This window comes from Dromaius novaehollandiae, chromosome 24, assembly GCF_036370855.1.
Source record: "Dromaius novaehollandiae isolate bDroNov1 chromosome 24, bDroNov1.hap1, whole genome shotgun sequence".
In the NCBI taxonomy this organism is placed as follows: Eukaryota; Metazoa; Chordata; class Aves; order Casuariiformes; family Dromaiidae; genus Dromaius; species Dromaius novaehollandiae.
The window spans coordinates 1,345,407-1,356,727 of NC_088121.1; the positions used below are offsets into that span (position 1 = coordinate 1,345,407).

The window sequence follows — 11,321 nt, forward strand, 5'->3', positions numbered from 1 at the left end:
CTACCTGCCGCTCGGCGGCCCGCGCTGCCCGGCTCGGGGCGGCCCCGCCACGGGGCGGCCCGCGGCTGCCCGGGGCCGCCGCGCTCATGGCCGGGGCGACGGCGGAGCGGTGGCGGGGCGACGCCGGGGCGGTTGCGGGGCAACGGCGGGGGCGGGGCGCGGTTGCGGGGCAACGGCGGGGCGGGGCGGCGGGTTCAGCACGGCGGCGCGGACAGCGCCCAGCGGCTTCCGTCGGCCCCGCGCGGCGGCGCTTCCGCTTCCGGGGCGGGCGGCGGCGCGGCCCGGCCCGGCGGGAGCCGCCGCCGCCGGAGGCGCCGCCATGGGGCGGAAGAAGAAGACGCTGCACGACTACGCGGCCGAGTTCACGGAGCTGGCGGTGAAGCGGCACCTGCTGGAGCGCGGCGCCGCCGGCGAGGCCGCCGTGGTGGAGACGCTGTACTGCACCTCCTGCGAGCTGCCCATGCGGGTGCGGCGCGACCGCATCCTCGAGCACCTCTCGTCGGGCCGCCACTACCGCAACCGCCGCCTCGGCCGCCAGCACGGCCTGCGCGCCCCGCTCCTCCTGTGAGCGCCGCGGGGGGCCGGGGGCGGCGGGGGGAGCCCCGGGCCGCGGGGGGGGGGGGGGGGGGCCGGGGGGAGCCCGGGGCTTTGGGGGGAGCCCCAGGGCTCTGAGAGGAGCCCCGAGGGGAGCCCGGGGCTTTGGGGGGAACCTGGAGCCCCTCCGGGGAGCCCCCGTCCCTCGGCAGCCCCGGGCGGAGCAGGGCCTCGCGCCTCCGGCGGGCAGCCATGGGACAGGGCCGCGGCCGCTCGGCTCTCCGAAGCCCCCAGCACGCTTTTTGCGTTAAACGGCTCAACGCGATGAACCCGGCTCGTTCTCTGTTATCCGCTGGGATAAACCGGGCGGCACGTCCCGGGGGGGTGGAGATGTGCTTCGGGTGCGCCCCCAGCGCCTGCGCTCCTGGTTTCCCAGCGCACGGGCGCAGCGCAAAGCCGGGGCTGCCGGGGGTTGTCGGGGAAGCGGAGTCGCTGAAGTTATTTCATAAATGGAAGCGGTTAGCGGGTGGCGATAACTGGGCTGAATAAGGTCAAAACCTCCGGCCTGCTCACGGGGTAGTGTTTTTCTCTGCCATGGAGTCAGTATGCTTTAAGAAATGAGAAAAAGCAGAGAGTTCTTTAAAAGCCTGTTTATGTGGTTTTTTGCTCCATCTAGATCTGCAGGTCCAGACCTTGGCGCCAGCCTTCCCCTCCAGCTCGATGCTCCTTCCCTGCTTTCCCAGCCTTCCTTCATCCTCTCGAGCAACCCCTGCATCACCAGCGCCGGGACCAGCACCAGCTACAGCATGGCCCCGTCTCCGCCCTCCTTCCACAAGTCTCTGGTCCCTGTCCACCCCGGCGCCATCAGCTCCACAACAGGCATCGCGTCTGCCAGAGAAGACCAAACGCCCTCTACCTCCACCAGTCACCCTTCGGCGTTCGCCGCCTTCCACGTGAGAAGCGCGCCCGTCCCCTCGAAGCAGGCCGGCCAAAGGCTCGTTGTTCCCGAGGCCTCCGACAGCGCGGTTCCGGGAGGGGCCGGGGGACGGTACAGCAGTACTGCTAGCAACGTCGGCCTCGCCCTTTTTGGCGTAGGGCTCGCTAACAAAGCGTTGTTTCAAAGTCTGATGGAAGAAAATGGTTGCTGTTTGCTTTACGTTGTGGAAAATCAGCTGCAAGAGGTGGAACGTGCCTTCAGTGCAGAATTTTTGGCCAATACCAGGGTGCTGCGGCAGCAGGATGCTGATATTGTGCTCAGTGATCAACGGTACAGTCCACAGCTAACTTCCATGCATGTTTCTCCGCTGATGTAAGACTTAGGGCGAGTAGCTTTGCGCTGAGCTTTCTTCCTGTGCCTGGAAAACTCTGCTGGAGCAGTAACGTGCCCAGGCCTTGCTTATCTGGCCTCAAATACTCAGCACTGTGAGAGGGCAACTCTGGCTTCTTTGCGGGACCAAGGGGCTGCTGCAGGCTAAGTCAGATTATGCTCTACGTGATAGATTGCGTATGTTTCCGGATTTCCTGGGGAGCTTAACTTGACTTCTGTGCCTGGGGTTTCTGGAGGAATCAGAGCAAGTAGGCAGTTCTGTTGAAGAATATGGAAAAAAATATTTTCCTGTGTTCCCATTTAGCAACATATAACGAGCCTTCCTGCAGCCCGCCAGCTTTTCTGCCTCAGAGTACCTGGCTGATTTTAGTGGCGCTTTTAAAACTGTCCCCAAAGAGCAGAGTACTGTAAATATAGAAGACTGTGGCATTTTGCTCTGCAGTTGAACTGATCAAGTACTGTCTAGTGCTGTGGTTACAGCCAGTTCTTGAATTAGTACTGTAAATATCATTACAAAACGAAAAGGCAAAGCTTTTCAGAAAGACAGACTTGATATTAAAAAATGAAAATAAGCCAAGATGTACTGCTCATATTTTCAGCAGTTCTACCACAAATATTTTTAGATTTTTCTGTACGTTTTTAACTAGCAGAGTTCAAGTAGTTTTCAAAGAGATGTTTAAAAGACTTTCTTCTCTAAGACGCAAGAAAACCAGTGCAGTTTAACTGTGTCTTCTTTCATTTTAACTATGGGCTTGTGTTCTTTCTCTAAGCATGTGCTTTTAAGAAAACCTTAGGAGGTTACTGGCTTTGAATTAAGAGATTTTGTTAAAGCTTGGCTTCGTGTATTACTATCTCTTCCAAGCATTAGTGCCTCAGAACATGCATCCTTGCACGCAGGCAAGCAGCTCCTTTCATAACCTAACTTTTTCTTCCAGATGGGATGGGGTTTTATGCCTTGTTTAACTCTTTCTCCAAACTTAAGAAAGCTAACGTTTACAGTAACTGTATCTGAAAGGAGATTAGGACCATTGTTTTTCCGGTAGAAACCTTGTCTTCACTGAAGAACTTTCTTTTAACTCCTGCAGAGTCTCTGGAGCCATTATTTGTTCACCACCTGAAGAAGCTTCTGAGATTGTAATAGATGCTTTACGAGCTGGTAAGAGAAACTGCTGCAAATTCAGCTTTTACTTGTAATTCAGAACACACATTGAAGTAGGCCTTGTATGTTCACAGGCTTGCCAAACACTTGCAGCGTGTGAAATTTATTTTTTTATGAAAGAGTTAAAAAAAAAAAAAAAAAGTTTTGCTTGTAATGGCTGTATCAGAAAGATCAGTGTCACAGTCGGGTTTGTAAAGTTCATTTCCATACTCAGCTGGAGATCCAGAAATCCAGTAGCTGGGAAGCTCTTCGAAAGTAGGAACATCCTAATATTTGCCTCATGCGTCTGTCTCCTCCACTGCTAATTTTATAGCAACTGCAACAGTTGCTTAATCAAAAAAAAAAAAAAGGAATGGTTTTTCACATATAAATGGAAAGAAAGCCTGTATCGCTCAACTGGTGTGTTTTCTGTTGACTGCCAACACTGGTAAAATGGCTGTAGAATCGGAGTAAGGTGATCAAAAAGTAGAGCACCGGGAAACTTAACTAGCGGAGTAGGAATTCTGCTTTGTGGGTTGTATCTTTGTTGATACCTAGTACAAGCAACATTGGTAACAGTGCTGTTTAACTTTTTGTTATTAACAAAGGTCCTCCCAGTAGCATCTATCCTAGGAATAATTACACCTTTCCGTTCGTTAGTCACTTGTGCTTTTAACCCTGTACTTTGCAGCAGTGTCCCTTGAGGTGTACAGACTGTCTAAGTGCATAATTAAAGAGAAATTAGTCCATTAATGTCACTGATGTTAATGGTTCAAACACAAATGGAGTTTGCACTATGCTGTTCTCACTACAGCCACTTCAGATATCTAGTCCTAGAAGTAAAATTAGGAATAAAAGGAAAGCTAGCTATAAAAAACAGTCTGACTTCTTGGGATTTGTAAATAGTTAATGAAACCGTAGCAGCTGGCAGCAAAAAGGGAATTAGCATCATCAACATAAAAGCCGTGCTTTGGTTTCATGAAACATACTTTCTAGAATGTGATGACTTATTGTATACAATATTGCAAGATAAAAAACGTTTAGTGCAGATTGTGTCCTGCCTTCAATCCTATATTCTGTGACATTTTGCATAGGGAAAGGTGTATTTTGCGAGAGGCTACCCAGTTTAGACAGGCAGACAGCAGAAGCTTGTTTTGATGAAGCTGACAGATGTGGAAGACCATTGGTTTGTGGATTCTACAAGTAAGACCAGCATTTTTCTTCTGATCTATACTTGTTAAGAAGTGTTTGTCTGAAAGTAGCACTGATTTCCTCAAATAAACTTTGTTTCGTTGCTGCTTGTTAATGTTGTTCAGTGGGGACTCTGGATTTGATTAATTCATTATGCTTAATGGAGGTAAAATCTGGTCTGTTACAGGTTTAAAATATATACTCACTGGAACAGATGATAATGGAACTCAAACTATAAAACTTCTGAGACGTGAAAGACTTTTTTTCTTTTTTTTTTTTTTTTTAAATAGAATGGGCATAGGCAATAGTAGTCCGCATTTCTGCAGACGCTTTGAGGTTTTGGAAAGGCTGCAGCTAGTTGAAGCTTCAAAGAGGGAAATGTTCTGGCAATGCTGTGCCGTGCTCTAAGGCAAATTCTTGGTCTGTGGTTTTAGGAAAAAAAGGACTTTTTGTTTATGTTTTTCTGTGTGTGCGTTTATACAACCACTAGGTCAGGCAGATCTGTGGTTTTTATTAAACATACGGCTACTGAGATCTGCTTTTCATTGTTTTCTGGGTAAAGCATTTAGTTTGCAACTCTCTTCAGCCTAGTAATACGCTACAGCATTAGGCTTTGTTCATTTATTACAGATTTCTTTATGAAACTTCTAGCCCTGTGTATTGTACTTTTCCCAGATCAGAGGGTCTTGTATCCTTTTATTCTCTCTGTTGGACAGCTGCAGTAAACTAGAAATAAAATTGGAAGAAGGCAGTAAATATATTTTTCAAAGCTGCACAGGAAAAAAATCTTCTTCAAAATGTTGACTGTGTTTTCATAACATTGAAAACTCATCCTTTTTTTGTTAGTCCTTTTTTGTATTTTTACTGACGTGCTAATTGTAACCTTTACTGTTTTAACAAACGATGATCCTGTGAAGCATAAGCACCTTTGTTAGCAAATAGTAGCAAAGGCTAGTTAAGAGTTAAAAGTAACTCTTTAACAAAAGAATGAGCAGCCTTATTGAGCTCCTTTTAGAAAACTCTCTTTAGGGAGGTTTGACCCCATCTACTGTTCAGCTTTCCACTTGAACTGAATTTCTGCGCCCTGGCCTCTGCGCAGAGGCCTGTTTTAGCTGTGACTTCCTGCGATGCCTTTAGAAGAGATGGTGCTTGTAATGTCTAGGATTGCAAAGTACCCGTTTGTGAAAATTGTTTGACGTTAGAATTGTTGGCATATCTGAAGGAATAGATTTATTAGTCTTTATAAAGTGATATTTCCACTTGTGACTTTACATCTCGACTCCTAAGACTGAATAATTGAAACAGAAAGAACGTGGATTAATTTTAATGTACTTCAGCTCTGTTAAGCCTCGGGGAACTCTGCTACGAGCAAAGAATGCTACTTTAAACTTAGAATTTAACACCATATGCTTAGTGTGGATGTGGGTTGTTAGTAAACGCATTGATCATTTACTGCTCCTCTGTTGAGACTGGTCACTTCCACTGCAAACAACAGCTATTTGGATTAAGCATGTATTTTGTAAATTTTCATGTGTAATTACACAGAATATCCGCACTAACATTTGCCTTTCCAATTTGAGTGCTATATGTGCAGGTCTGTTCCCCAGCCATAAAGCTGAATGTGAACTTCTCTTGCACAGAGGTTTTGGTCAACACTCACCTGAATATCAACCTGTAAGTAGGGCTCTAAGAAGAACTGTAGGTAACTTACTGGACTTCGAAATCCTTTTAGTCCTCCTAATTTAATTTCCTCTTTCAAGTTGTTGGTTCAGTAAGTCTAGTCAAGTACAGATATTAATACTTTTTGCAAGAAGCAAAGCGATATATACTAAGTTGCTGGACTTGGAAAACTGGATGAGAGGTGCCAGTGTTACATGGTCAGCACTGTCTACAGCCAGTCATCCTTTCGCACTACGCTCATCGCAGCGGTCCGGGTGACCTTGTTCTGTCCCAAACACTGTTCCACGTTGGTTCTTTCTCTTTGAAGGCGTTTTGACCCAGCGCTGCAGTTCTTGTATAAAAAAGTCCGCGACAGCCAGGCGTTGGGGAGGATTCACCGGATATCAACGATTAGCAGCATATATCCAGCAGCTTCTCTTAGCTTCCTAAAAAAGTCAGGTACTGAGCAGCTTCCTTCTAAAAAGTTTATTCTCAAAGGATTAGAAGTTTACTTGCCCCATGTTCTCGCAGAAAGTCCCTTCTGTTTGTGTGTTCCGAAGATGCATGCTTTTTGTCTTCTGAGGAGTATTTTCTTTACCAACCTTTATTTCTGTTGCGCAAGTATTTCTGTTTACTCTTTGTATTAGTTTTTGTTTGGGGGGGATTTTTTTGTATTGGGCTCAGTGCAGTTCAGAAACGTAAATTTACTGTGGGTTTTAAATATGAAGACCTTAATGCCCAGTTTTGCTTCTTCCAGGTGGAATTTTTTATAACGCTGCTGTGCATGATATAGATATTATCAGTTTGTTGTTGGGAGAGAGTGCACCAGATACAGTATTTTCACTGGGACATGCATTCTGTGCAGGTAAGACGAAATATGTGGATAATTTATTCTGTACCTTTTGAACTTTTCAGTTATTTCATATTTCAGTACTAGCATTGGAAAAAAAGAATGTACGGTAGCGTGGTAGCCATGACGGAATTTTTCCATCGTGGAACTGTTGAAAAAAATAGTCTAGTGAGACAGAAGACAAGTGTCTGAAGAATCTGTTGTAGACAGGGTGTTTGGCAATTATTTCTGAATTTTGTCAGTTCCCTGCTGCTGCGAAATGATTTCTGTAGAGATATCACTGAACTTTGCCCTATGAAGAACTGAGAGATGTAAGAGTTTGCTGCTTAGAAACCAGCATGCAGAAGATGACTTGCAAAACTTTATGCTTACAACCACGTTAATGCAATCTTTTCAGTTCTCTGTTTGAAACTGATTTCTCTAGTGCTTTTCTGTTGATCTCAACATAGTTAAAAATGTGAATTTGCTCTGGATTGTTTCAAGCTGGTGAGCATTCTCTGCGTTACCAGGCTAATGTAAACCAACTGTACAACTGGAAACTGACAGTTTTTACATGGAAATGCTAAGCTTTAATGTAAACTAAAAGTTGCTGCCAGCATTGCCAACAACCTGCTGTTGTTATGAGGCATAATATGCAATGCTATAATCTAAGGCAAAGCATTGCAATGCAACAAACAAAATGCCACAGGGAAGAATCTGTACAATCTGCCTCATACCGAGTGCTGAAAATTGCCTAATCGCGGCCATAAAAGTTGCAGAAGTCAGTGTGCTTGAAAGAAGAAATGGAAGTGTTTGGGGAAAGCCACGGGCTTGGTTGGGGGAGTTCAGGCGCAGGGACTGCACGTTTCTGCAGAGCTTAGCGCTCTCGGTCAGAAGCGATGAGAGGGATCAACCAGCTGGTGCACGCTGCCGTGAGCACTTTGCTGTCTCCCATGCTTCCTGTTCGAAGCTATTCTAGAGCCAGCGTCGCCTCTTAGAGGAGGAAAAGCAGTTTGTTGTAGTAGCTGTTTGCTGGTTTGCTGTTCCTGGTATGAGTGGTGCCTCTCTTGTCGCTCAGATATGGCCTACTTGAAGGATGCAGACACTGTAGCAGTCAGCATGAAATTTCCTAGCGGAGCAATTGTTACTTTGGACATCAGTCAGCACTGCACTAAAAGCTGTGATCAGAGACTAGAGGTGCGTTCTTATTTTTAAGTCAAGTCTCTCGTGACACCACAGGCTAGAGTAAGTTTTCCCGAGTGTATGTTTACGTGGGACGTGTGTTGTGCCCCAAGCATAAACCTGCAAATACACTTGGCAGAATAGCTCCGTACCTCGGTAGCAGCGGATTGCTTGCAGTATCTCTTTAAGCTGCAATCCACTCTATTTTGCTGGCCAAGTCTTGCCTCTGTTTACATACATTCTCTTGGTGTTATAAGCTACATGCAGTCATACTAGAGCAGGAATTGGTGTCAGCTTTCTTGAGGCTGAAATGTTACTATACAGCTGACTTCTTGTCTTTCCAAAATGTTTCTAGGAGTAGAGCAGGCCAAGAGCTGAGGTCTCACAAACATGAAAGATATTAAAGGGGAAGAAAAGTATAAAGGCAGAGGCTTATTGTCTGTAAATTCCAGAAGTCATGAATTAGAGCAGATGTATGGGTTGGATTTGGGGAGCAATATCTGTTATATCTTCAAAAAAAAAAAAAAAAAAAAAAGGAGCTTTGCTCAGACAAAAAAAAAATTGAGATTGCAGAAGTAGAAGCCACTGTACTACGTTTGCCAGTATCCTCCATCATGACTGATCCATGAAAGGGGATATGTCCGTTTTAGCTCCTAATTTTAGGAGCTACTTTTCTCCTTGATGATACAAACCAGGGGCTTTTATAGACTAGTTAGCTGTTTGAGATCAAAAACATGGTAATTTTAAAAACTTTATTCGCCCTCCTCTTTGTTGTCTTCCCTGCAGGTTCACGGTTCTCAAGGAACGTTACGGGTAGATAATCAGAATCCCTTGGGAATTACGGAGCACGGAACTTCTGTATCCATCTATTCACAGACCCAAGCCGATCGTTACAGAGATGCACACAGAGAGCTCTTTCGACACTTTCTTAGAGCCCTGAAAGGTAAGGCGAAGCTTAAATTTATGGCTAATTCTGGTTTAGGTTTGCTTTCAGCAAAAACTTGGAAGCTGTTCTAGTAACAATTGCAATTTGTTGTTTGTGTCTGGTATCCCAAGGAAAAATAGGTAGATTTGAAATAAAAATAATTCTGTTCTGTTGAGGATGACTACATTTGAGAAAAATACAGGATTTTAGTTATAGGAACAGGAGAAGGGAGAGAAATATTTTCTTTTTAAAATCTGAGGAAAGAAAGAGTAGAAAAGACAACCTTTTCGCTTTCGTTGTGGGAGGCTGTTGCCGTTTTCAAATGACTAAAACATCCTGCTCAGACGACCGGCACTGCCTGGCCGCGGGGTGTCCTCTCGCACCAGGCGCTGGGCAGAGACGCCGCGGAGGCGGCTCCGGCTGAAGCGCTCGCTCCTGGAGCGGAGCACGGCGCAGCGGCGGGCAGGCGTGCGCCGAACGCCGGAGCGGGTCGGGGGCAAAGCAGCAAGAGAACCTCAGTTTTATCCACTGTTTTTCCTTGCCTCTGCAGGCAAAGAACCTCCCGTGATAACCAAAGAACAGTTTCTCTGGACAATTCAGGTAGCGGCAGCTGCTGAACAGTCCTGGAGAAATGGATCTGCTGTTGACTTACGCAATGAAGCAATAGATTCGTCTGTAATCAAGACTGAAATAATGTGATACGCACTGCTGTTTTTTGAGGTGAAGGATAATCTTTGAGCTGTGCTACAGTGAAGTCTTTTTACCTAGTGATGTCTCCACCGTTACCTTACTTATAGAAGAGACTTACTCCTTTACATTTCCACTGGAAACGCCCAGAACTTGGAGGCACTTTTGAGCTCGGAGGGCTGCGCGCTGATGGCGCGGATGCTGCTCAGCACAGCAGCCAGGACCCTCCAGAGAAATTACGTGCGGTTTTGTCCAGGTGGCATTTTCTTCTGGAGAGCTGTGTTGCTTGCGGAGTATTGCTGTCTTGGGAGAGGGCCAGTGCTGCTCGGGGCGTGGTGAGGAGCTGCGACGGGAGCTGTGCGAGTGGCAGCTGTGGCAACGAGGTGGCGAAATGCTCGAGCAAATGAGAGCGTTCGGCTGAGCCGTGCTCGCTTCCCTGCAGCGCGTGCAGGAGTGTGACTTCTGCGCTGAACCCGCTCCTGGGCCTCATATTTATTATTTCATTTGTTGTTTTTTAATGGGTTTTTACTAAATTTTTGCTATGGATTTCAAATACATAGCTGAAAAGTTCTGATCATCTAACTTTCTTGGGGGATGGGGGAGAGGAATGGAAAAGCAGGGAGGGAGTCTTCCTACTGTGCGACTGCAGTGAGGGGAGAAGCTGTAGGAAGGCCACGAATTAAGAGTATTCCGTAGCGAAGCAACATGCTTGGGCATTTCTATAAGAAACACTGCATTATTAAAATTTTTTTCAGAAAGCAATCTGTGAATGTGTACAGTGGGCCTGTACAACGTCTGTTACCGAGAGAGGTGCGTGTCGGCTGGGCTGCTCAGTGCGTGGATCCAGCGTTGTCTGATTACTCACTGCAACAGCGAGGTAGCTGTCGGCGTGCTCGTTTTCCTTGCTTAAATGCAAACCTTGTATGTTAATACTTTAGTAGCAAAAGTGGACTAATAATCGCTTTCCTTGAGTGTAGGAAGGGGGTGATTACATATTTTAAAGATATTTTTTTACAGTCCAGCCCATTTGGAATATACATCACAGAAAAAGATAGTGCCTTCAACAACAGGCAAGTCTGCTTTTAAGCCAGGTTATTTGTATCTTTTTATTCTTACGTTGAACTTATTGCAGATATATAGGTTTGACTATTCTTGTCTGTATTTCTCATATGCCAGTTTTCAAGCTCTTTTGAAAGCTTTTTTATTGTATTAAAAGAACATTCTTGCCTTGAGTGTTAGCTGATACACACGTCACTTTTCTTCTTGAAAGATTCTTTAATTCTGTCACTTTCCAATCCTATATTTGCAGCATAAGACTAAAACTAGAAATAGCTGTGACATTTATAACTAAACACAATTCTCTTGTGGAAATTGTTTTTAACAGTGTAATTTTTTCAAACATGGGAAAGCTATGGCTGAATGATAAAGATTACTATCCATTTCCTACCCTATTTTCTAGTCATTTCTTGGAAAAATAGTTTTATTTATAAAGAAGTAGACATTTACCTCCTTAAATGAAATCGTTACAGCAGCTTTACGAGTGGCGAGCGGGCATCTTTTGCTTTCGCTGGGGTTTTGGGTTTAAGCGAAGGTCGTGCGCGGGCGGGACCTCCGCAGAGCGCGCGCTACCTCCGGGGGGGCCCGAGGAGCGGAAGGACGCGAGGCCGAGGTGGGGGCTTTTCGAAAGGAGAGGGGCTTCTCGCATCCAGGGAGCGAACTGCTCTCGCACGTCTTCCCCCAGCAGGAACCTCCAGCTGCGGGGAGCAGCGCTCTGCTCCCTCAGGCCAGTTGCTCCGGCGTCTCTAGAGGAGGAGGGAGCCGTTTTAATGGCACTCTTGCTTTGGCAAGT

The 11,321-nt window shown here is 46.2% G+C and overlaps 1 protein-coding gene across 2 annotated transcripts; it reads left to right on the forward strand.

Moving 5' to 3' along the window:
• The first annotated feature begins 229 nt into the window (after window positions 1–229).
• On the forward strand, window positions 230–10,923 carry LOC112981136 (myo-inositol 2-dehydrogenase-like). Of its 2 annotated transcripts, none has more exons than XM_064525402.1 (9): window positions 230–564; window positions 1,211–1,843; window positions 2,947–3,017; window positions 4,094–4,202; window positions 6,178–6,308; window positions 6,607–6,714; window positions 7,757–7,875; window positions 8,647–8,803; window positions 9,336–10,923. In XM_064525402.1, exons 1-9 carry the CDS (start codon window positions 320–322, stop codon window positions 9,482–9,484), a joined length of 1,722 nt encoding a protein of 573 aa, XP_064381472.1. In that variant the 5' UTR covers window positions 230–319; the 3' UTR covers window positions 9,485–10,923. The 2 variants fall into 2 exon arrangements, with proteins under 2 accessions (XP_064381472.1, XP_025952322.2); XM_026096537.2 differs by having other exon boundaries at window positions 1,211–1,801.
• Window positions 10,924–11,321: the final 398 nt, after the last annotated feature.

Bases quoted from the DNA above. Each gene is read 5' to 3' on its own strand.
- LOC112981136 (XM_064525402.1), top strand. From the start codon at position 320: ATGGGGCGGAAGAAGAAGACGCTGCACGACTACGCGGCCGAGTTCACG. The intron at 565-1,210 runs GTGAGCGCCGCG...TGCTCCATCTAG, and splicing joins CTGCGCGCCCCGCTCCTCCT to ATCTGCAGGTCCAGACCTTG. The intron at 3,018-4,093 runs GTAAGAGAAACT...CATTTTGCATAG, and splicing joins AATAGATGCTTTACGAGCTG to GGAAAGGTGTATTTTGCGAG.